The 19,840-nt window shown below is 36.8% G+C and overlaps 2 protein-coding genes across 3 annotated transcripts in view; both read left to right on the forward strand.

The window, feature by feature from the left end:
• Positions 1-10,072: 10,072 nt before the first annotated feature.
• The window catches only part of LOC128246895 (uncharacterized), a 39,639-nt gene continuing 29,871 nt past the window's right edge, over positions 10,073-19,840 (forward strand). The window contains exon 1 of the mRNA XM_052965429.1: positions 10,073-10,466. Coding sequence (XP_052821389.1) covers positions 10,406-10,466 — 61 coding nt within the window. The 5' untranslated portion in view covers positions 10,073-10,405. The remainder of the gene's footprint in view (positions 10,467-19,840) is intronic.
• The window catches only part of LOC128246894 (uncharacterized), a 30,341-nt gene continuing 21,861 nt past the window's right edge, over positions 11,361-19,840 (forward strand). The window contains exon 1 of one of the 2 annotated variants that reach the window (XM_052965427.1): positions 11,361-11,379. In XM_052965427.1, the coding sequence (XP_052821387.1) occupies positions 11,367-11,379 (13 nt within the window). In that variant the 5' untranslated portion in view covers positions 11,361-11,366. Of the gene's footprint in view, positions 11,380-11,452; positions 11,474-19,840 lie in introns of those variants that run through there. The other variant, XM_052965428.1, reaches the window with a different exon arrangement.

The following is a 19,840-nucleotide window of genomic DNA, read 5'->3' on the forward strand; positions in this document are numbered from 1 at the left end:
CTGTTTGTGTTGTTGTATTTTGAGATTAGTGAATAATTAGTTTACTCACGTATTGAGTGAGTAAAACTGCTTTTGTTACAAAATGTGGCTGTTTCATCGTTGGAAAATATGTTTTGGATTTTTTTAATGTGCCTGCCACGTTTGCCCGCATTATGGATCTGGTTTTGCGAGGTCAAACTATAAAAAAATAGTCTTATGACATAAGTGAGTCGACTGATTTAAAAAAGAAACTCAACTACTTAAGATATAGAATTGCTGCCTATTTATGTTGTTTTTGGTCGATGATAATGCGCCTTTTACTACTGATCCCAATTGCTACCAAGCACTGTTAGATAATGTTCGTTATTTTTCTTATAAACGAGGTGTGAAAATGAATGTAAATTAAAATAAAGGTGTGTGTATTTGAAAAACGCAAAACTAGATACCATTGTGTGAGGACAGTGAACAATTGAATTGATGGATTACATGTTAAATTGAAAACACAGTCTTGGTGTCATAACTTCTTGTGCACCAGTTATTGTCGAACTGGCTAGATATCCGTTGTTTGTTAAGTATAAGGAACGTGCTCTGAGACATTGGAATTATATTATGAAAAAGCCCCATTCATATGATGTATTAAGTTACAAGTGGATTTGAACAGAACTAATACTTGGTCATTTACCTAAAACCATTATCAGACAACATGGCATCAGTGATAATTTCACTGATTTCAATGCTGAATTACTTACATCTGTTTAAACAAAGATTATGTGATAAGTTTACCCCACCGTAGCTAGTCAGTTAGATTTGTTTCAGTCTATTCAATTGTGAGTTTATTTGAAAAAAAATATCTTGATTTTACTAAGAAAGAGATACTTGGCATATCTGCATATGTGCCAGTTTGACCATTTACATACTATATTCTTATGGCGAATCCACTTAAGAATACTGAAATAGCTATTAAGTAATGACAAAATCATATATATTCACTAAACAATATCCTATCAATATATAAGAAAATAAAACCCATTTTAGTACGTCCAATAGAAGCAGCTAAACTTCTAGCTTTTCTTGTCCCTATTTCTTAGAACTATATACATATTTCGTTTAGTCTAAAATAAATCCCTCTACATCTTATATTTGAATTTAGCCATATTTGGCCAATAACATCCATAACAATGTGTTGCCAAATTCTAAATATGATGTACAACAAGTAGAAAATACCATTTAGATTTGTAGTATTTTGTGAATAAATTATATATATATATTCTGTTTATATCGTCATATCGACCAGTCTCAGTTTCCAGTGAATAAGTTGGTGGTCTAAATCTTGATAATTTAACGACGGTTGTCATTTTGACACATCCCAGTCGACGCCAATCAACGATGGTACTCCTACGCAACACTAAGACCAGTAGCGGAAGGCCAAACTTAGGCTCTCCATCCTCAATATTCAGGGTCTGGTAACCAAACGTTGTAATAAACTGTAAAATTCACCTGAAATTATATAAATATTTCATCAAAGTCGGTATTGTATTATTTACTCAAACATGATCAGAAAAATAATTAATTATTTAGAGACTGGTTTTGATTTCTGTGTATAAAGTAAGATAGGTACATAGTAAAATAATTTTTGTTGATATTATGTAAGAAATACATATGTAAAAAAATGATGATAAATATGTTTATGAAATTTGACGATCTGATTTGGATTAAAATGAATGGTGCTGCTGTAGGACTCACAGATGACTTGTTTCTGATTATGTTACATTGTGCTAAGGGAAGTTCTCGTTATAATAGAAATTATGAAAACACTTTCGATAAGCTAATAGATTCTATAGCTAAAATTCATTATTACTAATGGTAAATGTACTATTATTGTATGTGGTGATTTCAACAGCCGAACCGCACACTAAGCAGACTCTCTACCAGCTATTATTGATAATTTTGGTTTACATGATCATTAAATTGTTGGTTTTGTTGACTTCTAGTTTTTCACAAGAACGTACAGACACAACTGCCCAACACTTTATTGATGTGTGTAAAAACTGGACAGGTCTTATCATTTTTAATGGCTGAGTTGGAAATGATTTAATTATTGGTAACTACACTTTCGTTGAAAGCAGGGGCAGATGTCTTATTATGTATGTTTAAGCAAAGGAAGATACATGTTTAAATGTTTTCACAGTAAATGATGCTAATATATTATCTGACCATAAAACAAATCATTTTGAATATGAAAACGTTGTTTATAAACCTAGCATTGGTACTTTTAAAAATTCTTATGAGACAGCGAATCATAAATGTGTTTAAGGCAGTATTAAACAAACACTGTATACTGAAGCCCTCTGGGACTATACTATCGACATTGGCAGATGTTAATGATAGAAATAGAACAGACTTAAATGAGCATGTCACTTTTGTAAAAAAATATGGATGATATTGCTACTCCGTTGTTCAAAAAGGTTGTTAAACAACCTGTAATAATACTATTTTGCATGTTACTAAAAATGACTGGTATAATGTTAACTGTAAAAAAACAATTAGGTATCTTTTAATAATACCTTAAAAGATTCTAAACTAAATTGTTCAGATGAAAATCGCTTGTTAAAGCTTAAGTCAATATAGAAATACTTAACGAAAATTTAAATATGAATATGATATTCAACAAACTAGAATAACAGAAATCTTAAGACATAAAAATGCTAAGATATGCTGGAATATTTTAAAACAAGTATGTCGGGTGAAAACAAATACAATTAATCTTTCCACTTTTTCATTTTTTAACAATCCTTGATAAACATACCTAGTTGTTTCATATATGTATGCACTGTGTTGTTTGTGCAGTATTATGCTGTTGTTCCATGTTTCTTGTTTGTGTTTTGCTTTTGTGTTCTATGTCTTTGGCGTTTACCCTGTGACATTAAACGGGCTTTATGTTTAAACTGTTGGCTACTGAGCTTGTTTCTTTAGTTTTTTTCACATGAGTATTGTGCGGATTATGGCGATTTGGCACCAAACCTGCCCTCAATTGTATGAAGAACTGCACAATATGTGATGCGCGTGTTCGATGTTATTTAAAAAGCACATGAATCTTATTCCTTACATTTAAAGCATTGGAGAAGACTGATTCGACACCCCCCCTACTGTCTTTTGGAACGAGTCAACATATTGTGTAAAGTGCCTTTCAAAAGACTGCCAGCAGAAGTTCCATTCAAAGTCATTGCAATTATTATGAAAAGAAAACAAATGCAAGTAAAGAATTGATTTGTCTGTCCTGTATTCGGTAACATTTTGTGAAACTTGATTTTAATGACAATATTGTGAGCCGGATTTGGTCATCGAACATTACGGTAATAGAAAGGCGAAAACAGGGCGAGCGTTTAATAGTTTTTATCTAATTGTTATGAAACTTTGTCAAAATACTTGTCAGTATGTTCTCTTGAAAAAGAATAAATATGAGTTACCTCAGATCAAAATCAAAAACTTGCTGTTTGTGGAGTTTGTGCTGTTGTTCCATGTTTCTTGTTTGTGACTTTTTGTGTTCTATGTCTTTGGCGTTTACCCATGTGCCATTAAACGGGGTTTATGTTAAAACTTTTGGCAATAGTTTTTCACATAAGTTTTGGTTACAAGGTCTAGTCCTGGAAGAAAAAGGCGGGATGTAGATTCATTTTCTTTATCTTATTGTTTTGAAATTTGGTCAAAATACTTGTCTGATACCCATCATAATATATTTTTATCCAAATGTTATGAAACGTGGTCTGAAACGTTCCTGCATGTGATATTGAACAATTATGAATATGGGTTACCTAAGATCAGACTCAAGGTTACTAGGTCAAATCTAAGAAAGTGAATGATATATATATATATTCAATTTTATCTAAAAGTATGAAATTTGGTCAGACTACTTGACTTCATTTTGATATAAACATTTATTTAATGAATATGAGTCACCTCATGCAAAATGCTATGTCACTAGCTCAAATCTAAGTTAATCCCCGTCATAAATCCAATTGTGTTTATTCAAATATAAAGTTGCTTCGTCTGAATGCTTGTCGTTATGTAATTTTGATCACTTTTGAATGAAGGTCACATCGGGTAAAAAAAGGTCATTATGTAAATAATAGAGACAAAACAATCCCTACCATAAATTCAAAAGTTTTTATGAAACTAGATCAGAATACTTGTTGTCTTGAATAATTATGAATAAGTGTCAACTCAAAGTAAAGTTTACTAGGCACAATCTAAGAAAAAATCCACATCATGAATTCAACTATTCTAATTAAATTTTGCTAAAGTTAACAACGATGTAAATTGGATCGTTTTTAACTTCAAAGTATTGAATACACTCAAAGTGTCACACACATGTTATTTGCGACTTTGTACACTATGTACACACATATATATGTTCACTACTGATTCAGCTATGCCTTTTTTACTGAAATATACCATCATATCATAAAATAATTCACTTTTAATAGTTAACAAGTCACCAATGCCGCTAGCGACGTTGTTTAAAACAGTTCTGAACAATCGACCCACACATAAGCAAATAATGTACATTACTACATTTTGAATTTATTCCCAAACGTAATATATATAACGTTCAAATGATGTGTTTATATATTAAGTATTTTTTATAAAACTACTAAATGTGTCATTTCATTAACAAATGTCATTATTTCAACAGATATATAACTAATGGCTTTCTAGGAGTTGTGTCCGTCGAGTCCCGTCACGTCGGTACCAAACCTCTTGTACCATACATAGCTGCAAAGGACTTGCACGTTTACAGAAACTTTATAGGGAGTTTGGCACGTATGGGCTGTTGCGCATCTGCCTTTTAGGTCTTATTTCTCTCGATCTTATAAGAAATTATAGCCTTTGAATGAGGTGCAAATGATGGGAAACTTCGTGTCACACTTACACTTAAGAAATTAATTCTGCACTCATGAAATTTTGAAATTTCTCGGTTTGTAGGTCAGCATGGAATGTCATGCATCTGCTTTTTATGTCACATTTAACTCGGGCTAACAAGCGTAATGACGCTTGACAAAATAAAATATGGTCTGACAGAAAAGGTAGACTTATTACAATATTCAAACATAATGAGGAAATATTCATGTTGTTAGTAATAAAACACGGCATTTAACTAATCCTGTCTCCATGTGGCGCTTCATCACGACGCTGATTGCAATGGTTTATATTTCCTTTGTACACCTCAATCTGTTTTTATGCTATGTCTAGATTGTGTCATTGAATTTAGATTAATCTTGAAGTTTGATAAATGGAGGATCACACAGTATAATTAGAAAATCCAGTTTAAAGCAGCACGGGATGGCGATAACCAGTTTTTGAATGAATTAAAAAAATCCCATCACTGATGCTATACTGCTATTAGAAGTACAACGCTAAAACTAATTTCAAATTGGACAAAAAGAAATTGACTTTGTGGTTTTATCGGTTAATGTAATAACCTTAAAGGAATCTCAATTCTTATCAACCCCCGATCGCTAATATAGAAATACAAAATAAGCAGATATTTAAGCAGTTTTATTATTAATTATTGCAGTGTATGTCGTGTATGATGATGTTGAGGATAATGATGAAAACTCGGTTATTGTTTGCAATTTTAATTCTGTGACAGAAAACTAGATACAAGGACAAGGTGGACACTCATAAACGATGCAAACATCAAGTAAATATAGTGAATAAACACTTGTGAACTAGCCAATATAAGGTGAATAATTCGTCCGTCTAAAATGCATGATACTTGGAACTTGAGCAAAACGCCTCATATACACTGTCGTCTAGATTACATTTTAACATGAAAAAAAACACACCTTAGATTGCGTATTAAGCAGTACCGTTATACCAGGATATAAACCTGAGTTTTCAACTTTAATATGAACAATAGATATTCGAGAAGCAAGCCAAAAAGTCCAGTCGTCCAACAGACAGAATAACCAAATTAAGAACATTTACAGTAAAAGCCAAGCTCCTTTGCATGTCCACTCATGGTGCTCATGTATCAGACATGCTTCAAACAGACCACCAGAACCCAAAAATCAACTAGAACTATGTGAATTCCAGTCTTGGTGTGTCTTACATTAACAAAAAAATTGGTTGGCAAAGGTGATGGCAAACAGGAAGTTAAAATTCTTTATGACCAGTTCACCTATATTGTTATCAAGCAGCATATGTAACATCGTTCTACACCATCCAGTTGCACATCAACTCCCCACGACCAAGTCGAATTCTTTCCTGACGTATGATTGTCTTTCTTTTGAATGCATTTCACCTCACTCTTGCTGCTGCTTTAACCGACTAAAAATAGTTGAACGTCGTGCTGCAAGATATGTAAAATACGACAACATCAGAACAAGCAGCGTCATAGGCATGCTTACTGACTTGAAATGGAATACTCACCGTCATCTAACAACATATTAACCATTCCATTTAAAATAACAAACAACTTTGATGACACAACAGGAGATAAATCATCGTGTTATGCTTAATCCACCAGGAGCATACTCTAAACCAGTTTCATCACGTGAAATTAATCACAAGATGGTACACTATGATACACAAATGATCACCTCAACCTCCATCGGCAGTCTCGACTTTGTAGGTGGTATCATTCACTATCTTTTAAACTTTAGCTGGTATCCATTTTATTATTGTTCTTAGACGTGGTTGTGACCTTTCATGGTAAGGTTTTGATTGTTTTCTGAGTTTTGTGCATTTCTTATATGACCTTACCTTTGTAGTGAACTTGGGCAGTAAGCGGTCTGAGGGTGAAGGGTAATATTGGCCATAGCTTGTTCGGAAAGCTCCGACAACATGGAAATGGTGAATTATACCACTCAAGTAAAGCTTCATTACGATACCCTCTCTCTATTTGCAAGTCCAAAACCATTTCTCTTTTTGTGTTAGAAAGTCTGAAAACATTGCTCTGCTACGGTGTTGCATTGAGAGAACAATGGAGGTCGCGTAATGTGCTCAAAATCCCAGTTCTTTGAAAACCTATTTCTGAAAACTTAATTCATTCTTTTCATTTAAGTACGATCCCGCATAACCGAATTTTACTAACATAAGATACCATGGGTTGTCCAAAAACCTTTCCTCAAACTTCAAAGATTATAGAATAAAGGTCTTCTGCGTCAATGCCTTTTTTCAATTCACTGATGAACGTCAATGACGAGAACACCCACACGTCGGTCATATAAAGTGTTTTAAAGCATCGGCTCTTTTGAATGAATAGGCTTGTCATTTTGTAAAAGTTCACATAAAATACTGTGTTGGGTTGTGCCGACCTGTAGTGTTACGTTAGACGTCGGATCGAATCTAAGCTGCCTGGAAAACATATTCATACACTCCCAGCGAAATACTATGTCTTTTCATAAGACTGTCAGATTTGATGATAACCATTGCAAATTCTGCAATAGTTCATCACAATAAGTACCGTCCTAAGTTGTGACATGCTAGTCGGTAACGACATCTTATTGATTGCCTTGTTTGCATCCTCTTTAGCTGATGTGGCGTCAGATTATCTCCAAGGAATGAAGGTTTTATTAGCAACTAACTTGATACCCTTCTCTCAACACCTTTGCATAAGTATGTGGGTGTCGACGTCGTATTCGGTTCTGATTTTGCGTAAAGAGACATTCACGTCATTTATGACCTTAATCCACGGCAGAGCCTCTAAACATCCGTCCAGCTTCTGATAAAAAAGTACGTTATATAGGTTTTTGTAATACGTCATCGTCTATTCGACCTTGAGTTATAGTGTGGTATCATGATTACTTCAGATATCAATGCATACTTTCAGTGATCCCTTTGGTTTCCAAGAGTGACCATTCATACTCACAGTGGTTTGCATTGACATTGTCATTGACCATCCTGTCATGTTCAAATTTTAGGTATTTTGCAAGGGACATACCGAAACAGTTTAGCGTAAGGGTTAAGATGAATTGCAGACTCCGTCTGTAGCTTGCATAACTCAACAAATTCGTCCTATGTGATTAGGTACTCTGAATTGTATTTCTTCATTTGCAGATAAAGTCGGGATCCCTAATCCCCATGTTTCTGGTTTTGTGATTATTCGTTTTTGTATTCTATGTCTTTGGCGTTGACCCTGTGCCATTAAAAGGGGTTAATGTATAAACTTTCGACAACTGTACTTGTTTCTGTATTTTTTTTTTATATTTTATATAATTACTTATATCATGACTGAGTTTCTCTGTCGTGTATGACTAAATATTTTGTTTCACTGAGTGTACAAATTTTGAATTATATACATGTAATCTATTTGCGTTGCGGACACCAAAACAGAAATACCATAAATGCACAATTTCTTCTTCTAGAACCTAAAGTAAACCTCCCACAAAATGTTGAATTTCCATGAGGCGAAAAAATACATGACCTTTTCCTCACTTTCCTCACTAATCGACCACAACTAGTCAACCGCTGCACAGCAGCCCGAAGGATAAACGATCACCATATCATATTTGTTGACACCAAAATTTTTGCCACACGTCTTACCCTTCACAAGTGGGGGAAGGTCAACACCAATACCATTAAAAAAGCTTAGCCCTATCAGAGACCTTACTAGAAATAAATCAGCTTCTTCTCGGACATTAATTATGTTTGATCTATTTTCAAGGACGGCTGCCAAAAGATCATTGAAGACGAAGTCCAACATCGCCAAAGCGCACAAAGGTTTAATCAGCCATTAATTATCCGAGATATAAGGCGAATCACCATGCTGAAACGACGATGGTTCCGGCGAGCAAAGAATTCTCATTCCAAATCTGACTTGTCCAAATATAAATACATTAAAAGGAATGCCATTTATAATACCCATCCATAATACCAACACATCAGACATGCTCCGGCCAGACAAACATAACCCAAAGGTTTTCTGAAGCTATATCAAATCCGGGAAGAAAGACTTCTTAGGTGTGTCTTCATTCAAGACAGACGGGTTGGTATACATTGATGGTAAACAGAAATTTGAGCTTCTGGTTGGCCAGTTCACCTCTGTCTTCACCAAAGAAAACAAGGATCAGCGTCCTACTCTACCACCAAAGCGCCTACAATCTCTTAACCATATACATGTCAAAATCAATGGCGCCCAGAGGCTTCTGTTGAACATCAAACCACAAGGCTCCAATGCCCAGACAAGATACCTATTAGACCACTTAAACATTAACAGCATAGTTGTCTCCAGGCCTGGCAAAACTATCTAAACTGTCCCTAGACAAAAGTCGGATCCCACATGACTGGAATACCGCCCTTGTTTGACTTCAAAAAGGGAAAACCTTCCTCAACAACTAACTACAGACCCATCTCTCTAACACCAGTATCCTGCATGGTGTTGGTGTTCTTCAGTAACATAATGTTTCACATGATGACTTGCACAACATCATCTCTGACTACCAAGATGATTGCCTCCCGTATCGAATCATCCGTAGCCCTGACGACTCAAGCCAGCTTCAGCACGATCTCGATGGTCAATGGTCTGGGAGAATGATTGGCAGATGGCTTTTAAGTTTTAATTATTACAAATGTGAAATCATCAACATCTCGGTCATAAGGATACCTTTCCCCAACACCTTTATTATCCACGGCAAATTACTCAAAACCGCAGATCATGCCGAATACATTGGAGTTACACTTTCTTCAGACTTTCTTCAGCCTATCAAGCGCCAGAGATCGTATGCGTTCAAGACGTACGTTCGACCTTCTATTGAATTCTCATAAACTGTCTGGTCCCCTCACTCTGAATGTCACACTAACCAACAAGGAATAGTCCAATGTCGTGCTGCAAAATTCGTGAAACATGACTAAGCCCGAACAAGCAGGGTCACCGGAATGCTTATCGACTTCAAATCGGATATCTTCCAACACCGGTGGAACAACACGAGAACAACCATGCTTTTCAAGATAATATACAATATTGTGGTTTTACAAAAGTTGTCAATGACCTTCGAACACTTGAAGGTGAACAATACACATAATTACGTTATCCAATTAAATCACAGCCGACCGTTTGAAATCAATACATTCATTCTTGGCGATCTGCTGTCAGCAATGGAAAGAGCTGTTATACCAAATTAAATTTCGGCATTATACGTTATTGAAGACTTGCATACCATGTGTACTTGCCGTTTTCTCGTTCATATCGTTTGTCCAACTTATTGTGCGAGATAAATTTCTAGATCCTTCTATTAGAAGCAGTGCATACATTGATTAATAAAATACAAATCCAAGTTTAAGCTTCATAATCACTGTTTACCAATGTTATCACATTATCAGAAAGACACACGGGGATATGTTATCTCTATTAGAAAAAATATTTTTTGATTATTGACCACATTCATATTATCGGAAAAGAGGAAAAATTGGAATCATTGTTAAAATGGACACATTATCAGGAGGATTTATACGTCTTGGACTTTTACTTGTAATATGCACAGTCGGTACGTATTGTATATGTCAGGGTTCGTTTTTATGCCCGGGTCGATGTCGGATGGGTGGGCATTCGAATAGATATAAGTCGAAACACAACGAATCGAAGCATTACCACGAGACGATGACGATTTCGGTGACGCATACATAAAACGAATATTTGGCTAATTTTAGTGAGTAAATTTCTAAATGTGTTTGAATAAAATGACAATTATCAAGTTCTGCGCAAACGATGTCTGCTTACATGAAAATATGAAAAACGTGTCCGTTTAAACATGTTTATTCATGTTCTCAAGGCGTAGATGTGCTTCTAATTTTTATTTTTGGTAGTGTAATTAACATACAAACCACTGGAGCGCACTTACGGCACGTCCGACTTTCAATACGGTTCTGTTTAGTAAATACATATTTAATGTGACCATAAGGGTTGTTATGCTTACGGTTTTGCTCAAATATGGACATTTTGTCTGCAAATACAGCGTGTAAAGATTAATAATAGATGTGGTTATTTAGTTTATCTTATCGTAGATTCTGTTTAAGACCCTTTCATACGTATGTGGTTTTTCTAAAAAACATGACAGGATTCAACAATATCTAGATCTGCCCCCAATATCACAGCAATACTTAAGCTGTAACTGAGAACAATTTAGAATTGTAAAACACGAAGGACAGATGTTTCATCAAGTTCATCATGTTCATCAATAATCTATAATGTTTTTTTGTGTGCCATTGAAACAATGTCATTAAATAGTCATAATACAATTGAGCCCAAATGAAAGCAATTACATGTACCCTAATTCGTTATAGCTCAGACGTATGGGGAATGTACAACAGAATTGAAGTAGATAAGTTACATTTTAAGTCTGTGAATTGCTCTTTGAAGTTCGTCCTAATTTTCAAATGCACCTGTTATGGATAAAATGGGTAGGTTCCCAATTTCTGATACATGTAGACAAAAAGCATTGAGCCTTGAGTCTTTGGACAAAGATAATGAAAAAGCAAGATCCACTTATGTACAGTATGATTTTGGTTTTTATGGATTAAAGCTGTGTAGATTAATCTTGGACAGGGAAATAGTTTATATGATTTAAATATTGTGCTTAACTATATACTTTATATTTTATAACGATTGAGTAATCAGTATGTACAACAATGGGGTGCACGAGAAATATCTAGGTTGTATTGAAACCAATATTCACGATTTAGATTATCCTCACATAATTTGGAAATTGAGAGAGGTTGGTAAAATATTTGCAAATGTATTATGTATGAATTTTTTTTTAAATATATAAGATTTGAATCATTTATATACTATTTTTGTGAATAACATGGGCTCTGATTGAGATTAGAAATGTACTCATAACTGTTTGTGATATAGGGGCCTTGTTTGTTTAAGTATATTTAAGTATAGGGATACCATGACAAATAGGGTAACATAGTATTTTGTTTTGTTGACATTTGTTCGGCTCACCCGATCAAGTCCTCCACCTTTTTATAATAACTTCCTCCATCCACGGCACTAGCCTAGAATTCTCTATTTACAACTCATGGCATTTATCGGACAAGCCATAGAATCATGCATATGTATTTTAATACTAGACAAAAATAAAGCAGAAAATTGTACCTTATCATTCTTATTGACTTAATGTTTTAACTTTAATCAAACAGATAAAATGCCGTGATACGTGATTCTAAAAAGAGTTAGTTATCTACTGAACTATAACATGAACATGCTTGTTGCAACGCTTATATTTTATCTTTTGCAGTAAAATATTGAGCAGCGATATAAAATCACAAATCATAAAAATATCCACGATTAACCACTGATACAAAAACTTCTTCATACTCCGTCTTGTCCTTTATTCAAATAATCAGGTTGGTTATCTTATGAAACAGATGAAACTTCGTGTTGCTATTTTTTAATAATTGCTTGGGCCCATGCCAAAATATTATAATGAAGACTTTTCATTACAAACTACTGATTAAAGTCCACTACCCACAAAGACATAAGTTCACTTTGCTACAAAACAAATCATGGTAAGTGATCGTTTAGAACGGGGTGTATTATAGTTTCACGTTCTGCGTACGGGCGAACTGGTGGCGTCAATTATGTTGTACGACAAAAACTTGAGACTCCTTTATCCAATTATCACTAATTTTTATGAAGAATATGTTTATACGGGCTTGAAGACAAACGCGAAGCGACGCGAAGCGTTTGTCTGTACAAGCCCTCTTACGGTTTGTACGTGTATGCAAGGGACTACTTCTTTTTTGCCGGAGTGATAGGCATTAAAAAATTTGGGCACCACTGAACCGTGAAAATGAGAACCAGAAAAGCTCGTCATACATTGTTCATATAAAACGCGTGCATGCCGGCAAGCAAATTGTACATGTTTAGGGCGGGGTTTGACCTCCGTTAACCAATGAAAATCAATACGGAAATACCCGAGGTACATGTACAATCCACCTTCGGCACTTCCATTAAAGGAGTGGAGAACACATATAATGAATACACGTCTAAAGAGTACTACTTTTGACCGGAAATTATATTTCATAACTCTGCAATAATAATACAAAACGAACAGGGTTTGTCATAGCAATTGTGTTTTTTTACCCCACATCTTAAAAAATACCGTTTAAACTGAAATTCTAAATAATTAAATTAAATGTATTTACTGGCTAAGGTCTCAAATCCGAACACTTTTTGAGGTTTTTCACAATTATCTTGGAGAGTTTTTGTTGTAGCAAGTTAAAATTGCGTATGAAACATCTTTGGTTAATGGGACAAAATCTGTCAAAGTACAGATTCAAGATCTCATCAATTTTATGTCGAAAATCGTTCATTTTATAGACAGTAAATCACCTTTAAATTTATGCTATGGATGGCACAAATACCGAACACTCGAAAAGCGAAAACACATGGTCATACGATTATAATTAAAAAGTATGCTATATTAAATAAACACTAAGCTGCAAAGTTATTTATTGTTTCCGATGTTTTTCAAAACATGAAATTCAAATGTAAAGCGTGATTTCTATTTATAAATATCATAAATGTAGGTCAACATAACTGCAAAACCTAAAGATGCGCGTGCGCCCTCTGACGTCATTCCCCCGTGAGCTACATTTTGATCTTTAAGGTATACACATTGAATGGCATTTTTTTAGAAAAATACTCAACAAAACAAGATGAAACTTCGCAAATGTGACCAAGGCAAGCCTTTGTATTGATCTTGATCATTGAAAAATCGATCACGGTAAACAAACGCGTGTTTTAGCTGGTGTTCGGGATTTGTGCCCTGTTCGGAAATGTACCGTCAACCAGTATGCGCATTTTACGACAGCTGATGTAAACAATGATTTGCATATAGGCACATTGCAGGTGCGCGTGACGTCTTCCTTCAATGTGTCTATTATATTGAAACTTTCATCATGATGCAATAACACGGATTTAACGTTGCTTTCACGGTGAGTTGTACTAAGAATTATACTTGTTATTTTAAATTCAATCGTTCATACGTTGCTGTTTGGACACCATAATGACATAACGTTGGTTTTTACGGATAATGAACAAGCTAAATTGATGCAATCGGTATCCAGATAATATGACCTTCAGGTCATAATTTATGACTCATCACTATTCAAGTATTCCCTATTATTACTTAGACCAAACCTAGCTTACCATTAACTTTAGGGAAAGAACACGTGAGGTCTTTATTAAGCAGTATATCGAAGTACGTCTTGCTTCTTCTACAGCTGATCTCGAACTCCCCGAGATGTGCTCACAGACCAGTGACGTCAGCACTTCATGTGCCAACAGGTCAAAGAGTGCACTCGCACTACACTCTCCCCCTGTTTCTTTTGTTGGGACGGCACCGGGGTCTGTAGAAGGCTGATCAAGTCAAAAGTATCTGACAAGATCACTGCTAGGGCTGGTCCAACCAGTAAGTTGAACGAACCACCGACGTCTACCAAAATATCTACATCAGTAAATATTTTCTTCCAGCACTTCTGGGTGAGGCTACATGGAGTAACCAACTGCAACTAGGTGTTATGGGCTCAACTCTTGTAAACCCATCTACTTCACCTTCCCCCTCCCACCTAGAAGAAAAGGAAGGCAGCTTATCCTGTACTTCAGGATACTGCTTACAGCCGCTGACCATAAGCGTTGGCTGTCATTGATACCTTATGCCCCCCTGGATCCCATGTCCTGCTTTCTGCTGTTGTCGGAGAAGCCTGAGTATCAGGCTCAGTTGAAACGGCTACTTCAGAGACAGCTATTTGCGGAGAGCCCACTCTGTCCACCGGATTGCCACTGTCGTCACAGACATGGTGTTGATGCTCTGTAATGTATTGAGCACTCGCTGATCCCCTGTGCACAATCTCACTCTGTATCACTGAGCCCTCCGGCCACGAGATACTATGTGCCCGTTGTGTACTACCCAATGTGGCTGTAGTCCCCACTCCCTGACAGACGCTCCCGGATGCTGGGTCCACGAAGGCGCGACCTTCCCCAACCTCAGCCTTCTGCGCTGTCATCGGAACTACATCTACCTTCCGGGAAAATAAACCACATTGGTTGTCAGCCCTTACACAATAATTACAACCACCGCAAGGAAGATCTTCAACTGCAACTCCAGCTACATATAAATTGCAGTGACCAGGATGTGACTTCTTTCCTGATCGGCTCTCCAAGACCATGTTGAACTGAGCCAATTCCTCAATCCAACAAGCTCACTGATCCTGCGGTTCTTTGCAATTAAACAACCAAGTCAAACTTGAGTGGTCGGTCCGGACCTTAAAAGGTCTACCAAGCAAATAATGTCTATACTGCCGAGTAAATCTTACAACTGCTAACAGCTCTTTTCTCGTAGTGCAGTATTTCTGCTCTTCTTCCGTTAGGATGTAACTGCCATAGGCAATGACATGTTCTGTACCATTTTGAATATGCAAGAGCTTCGCACTGACAACATTGTCCGACACGTCGCAATTCAAAACAAACTCGCATACCGGTTTTGCTAATGCTGATATGGATTTCAACAAACAAACCTTGACAGGAGGTGCAATCTCGTCGTCTGTAACTCTACCAATAGCTGGCAGAGATCCTGGAGTCGAACAAGGAGCAGGGACCTCCCTTTGTTCTTCTGGCTGGGTGTCATTAGTGGTCTCATTTAATGAAACAATGACTGCAGACGGGGCGTCTGGTAGTGAATTGGATGGTACGGTCTCATTAGAAACAAGTTTGCTACATACCTCGTTTCGCTCTTCTGGGTTTGAGCCGGAGTATTCTTGACCCTTTTGCGATTAAAACAAACGCCTTAAAGTCCTTCTTGTGGGGACATTCAGCGATCAAGGGCGACTTACTATCACAAATGTAACAGCCATACGTACCTCGCGGACGGTTGAAGCGCTGCTGTCTGCTACGCAGTTGAGTGGGCCTAGCTTCCCCAAGCCGCTTCACCTCTTCTCGCAGACTGTAGTTCCCTCTTGAGAACGCTCATGTCTAACGCAGGTCCAGAAGGATTCTGAACGGCGTAAACATTTGCTATATCCTCGTCATAATCTACTACTGTATGAATAGATTTACTCTTACTCATAGCACTCTTGGAATGCTGAAGCAACCTGATGTTATTCATGGCCTCTTCAATGGTTGTATACTTACGCATGAAGGTGCTATGACCAGCTTCTTGATCTTGCAGGCCTTGACAGAAGCGGTCTATCGCCTGCTGGTTTGTGAAGGTCTCCGGCAGTGACCGGAAAGCTTCAGCCGCTAACTCTTGTACCCTATCTGCCCAGTCTTCCATACACTCACCTTTTTACTGGGAAGCGTCAGCGAACTTGGCTTGCGCAGAGGCGGGAAACTCTGAGCCGAAACGCTCCTTAAGTTTGCTCAAAAAGAACGGTAAGGCATTTGTGGACTGCATTGAAGCAATCGAGCACATTTGTCGAGTGCCTTCCCTGACAAACAATGTAATAAGCAGAGTTTACAATCATCTGTACTCCAGCCAAATGATTGCGCACACTGCTGAAACTTCATTTCAAATGAATGCCAGCTCGATTTACCATCATATACCAGAGATTTAGGTATATCCTTCAATGCATGACTACCCTTGCGCACAGAGTGGCCACGAGGGGACGCCTGTACTACCTCTTGTGGATATTCCGCATGTTTTTGCGAAATATGGTCCTTATCAGGTAAGGAAGAATGTAACTTGACTTGCTCACTCTTTATCATTGGGGCTTGTCTAGTGTCGGACTCATCAGTAGATGAATCAAGACGGTGAAGGGACAGGAGTTTGGAGTGAGGTAACCGACTGCTTTTATGCATACGTACCTTTTTCCGTCGGGTACTGTATGAGCGAGGGATACCAGACGCTGACTGGACATCCTCGTCACTGTCGCTTTCTCGCAGTCTACCCAGGTCCAACCTTTGTTGAACGGGGTACTGGGGTTTCAGCTGTTGTGGTGTTGGCATATAGTGGTGGGCCATTGGGACAGGGGCCTTTGTCTGATTGCAAACACTGGGGCGTGGCAATACATGATCAGATTTATAGTGCTGTGGGACACTAGGTAGCATTGATGTAAGTTGATCAATGCGGTCATTCAACTGCTTTTGTGCAGAGGCAACCAAGGTCTCAAACCCGTCAACCTCTGTCTCAATTTTTGAAACAATTTAAACTGGTAGGCCAGAGATGTGTTAATTGAGTATGTTGTATATACTATAAGGGTGTCAATGATTGTATGTTTGGGTAGGTGTTGTGTTATTTTCATTCTTATTTTAAACAGACCCGGGAGGAAATGATGATGAATCAGCCAGACAGCCCACCTGCCACCCCGCCGAGCTGTACTTTGTGTATGCCAACATGCCGACATGCTAAAAATTGTTAGCACTTCAAGACCATATAATGGAAAATTTTATTCAAACTGAAGAATAAAGTGAGTAAGTTTGGAGATATAAGCCCATTGATACTGTTTATTCCATTTCTAAAAGAATTTCTTTTATGTTGTTTGTCCATCATTTCTGGTGCGGCTTTGATAATAATATTATTTTCTAATGAAGCTGCTGACTTGCATTAGTCTTTGGTCTGTATTGTGCATCTATTCGCACATTATGTTTGCTCTTTTAAGCAAACATTACATAAATTGCAAATTCTATAAGCAATTAATCAAAACTTACTACACATTTGCTGCAGAATGATGTTTTATTTTTGCACCAGTCAATTGTAACCACGCCCCCCAGGTCCGGGGAATTGCCGGGACTTTGACTTTCAGTCCAGCCAACCCGGGGTAAAATCCCTGCCCTGCGGGGACAAACTGATGGTTAAACCCCGGCCAAATGCCCCCTCACCTCCACTAAATTTGGCGCTAAAGCAAAACCACCGCTGTCACCGGGGCCACCTGGAAAGTTAAAACACGGCCCTTTTTCCCCGGGTAACCCCCGGACCTTCGTGAGTACAATTGACTGAAGCATTAGTGTGCATATGATTTTCAGCTTATGGACAAGAAAACATCTACTTCAACAATCACAGCAACACAATGAGATCCCTATTTTAAAGAAATAATGCCACCTTTCATTAATTCATTAATCAATTCTATCAATCATTCATATATATTCATTAATTCATTCATTTATTCAGTTTATACATTGAAAAACTTGACATTTCTCAAGGCAAAAGAAATAAAAAAATGAGCCGCTTTCATAAAGATTAAGGCCTTGTGCCATCATGCATTAAAAAACAACCTTAATACATTATAAATGTCTTAAAAACCCTAATTTATTGCTTATTTCAATAGCCAGCCTGGTTGCTGTAGCCACAGAGGAATTTTCAAGGACAAGAACCAGTGCTGGTCAAAATGTGGTCTCGTGTGGTTTTCCATACCGGTTCTCGACAAGGATTTCCGAGAAAGGAATACCGTCTCCAAGTAAGAAGAAATTCTAAGCATGTCTGGTTTTAATGCTTTTAAAATGCATCTGGGTACTCAATAAAATGATATTAACCTTTTAGTTGTTAATAACTGATTGCAAAATGTCCAAAAGACTATATATTTCATAAAATTGTCCTGAAATCCTTGAATTCATGAACTTTTCTGCATATTTGTCACATTTATGATTCATAAAAGATTGGGTATGCCTCAAATGAGTGTTTACAGGCCTTTTTCAAACTTTAACAGTAGTTGCAGATAGTTTTATTAGTGTAAAACATTGCTTTTGTGTCTTGCTTGCAGATCATGATATGCCAATAAGCTCCAGTTAGCTGCGGCTTTTCCACCACCCACCCCCACTGTAGTCTATAGTGGCTGTAGTCCTGCAATCTAAATCCAGGAGATGCAGCTCTGAATCCAATATTTCAGAAGAATGAAGATGTTAGTCATTTCTGTAGTACTTGTTTGTGTGTAAATGATTCCAAAGAGTGAGATTTATAGCAAATCAGGTGTAATTAAGCATCTTACAGACATTGGTGAAGTGCTTACAGTACTCTGAATTAATAATGCCAAATCTAGCCTTCAAAACAGATACTTAGAGTATTTTGTTTTTAAAAATGGGCATAATAATGTTATCTCTGCATTTTCTACATCATGTAGCAACCTCATACATGAAAACACTAGCAGTTGTCATGAATCTTTCAGTTTTTGTGGGGTTTTTTGCCGTTTCCTTTGTTGCGCCATTTGTCCCAGAAGCATACAATTTGGCATATAGTGGTGATTAGACTGTCTATAAACACATAATCACTAATTTTCTTTTGTTAAATTGAACAGTTCTGTTACCTTTGTATATAAGTGGACCAGAAAAGCAAAATTTTGACAAGTTGAAGCGTTTCAGTTTGGCTCTATGTCATTTTTTATATAAAACACTAAGCCGATGAAGTGGAAAAATCTTATTTTGCTTAGAAAAAAATCTTAAAAGAGTAAGCAGGCCTGTGGTCTGTTCTATAGACACTATTTTAAGCTACAAGGAAAACTTTACTTTGTTAAATTATTCCAATGCATAAGGAAAAAATGGCTCTTCAAAGGTTTGAGGGAAATGGCTGTTTCTGCTTTTTTATGAAAATACCACAGGTGCTAATACTTGTCTCATTCATTTAGTGTTTAATATATCATTGCCAACTTTCAGTATGTGTTGCATATAGCCTTAAGTTGAACTATAGGAGTTTTGAAGTCTGTTTCTGAAAAAATGTTGCTTAAATAGGCTCAAAATCACAGTTATCTGCCCCATGTTGACCAAGATCCGGATGTGAATATAGAAAAAAGTGCTTGTGTTCAATATTTTATTAAAGTTGAATGAAAGAGAAGAAACAGGTGGCCTTTTTGCATAGAGCTTGTTTTCAGTGTAAAAATTGGAAAAATCATTGCCTGTGGAACTTTGTTAATTGGTTGTTTGTAGCCT

The sequence above is a fragment of the Mya arenaria genome, chromosome 9 (assembly GCF_026914265.1).
Source record: "Mya arenaria isolate MELC-2E11 chromosome 9, ASM2691426v1".
Lineage (NCBI taxonomy): Eukaryota > Metazoa > Mollusca > Bivalvia > Myida > Myidae > Mya > Mya arenaria.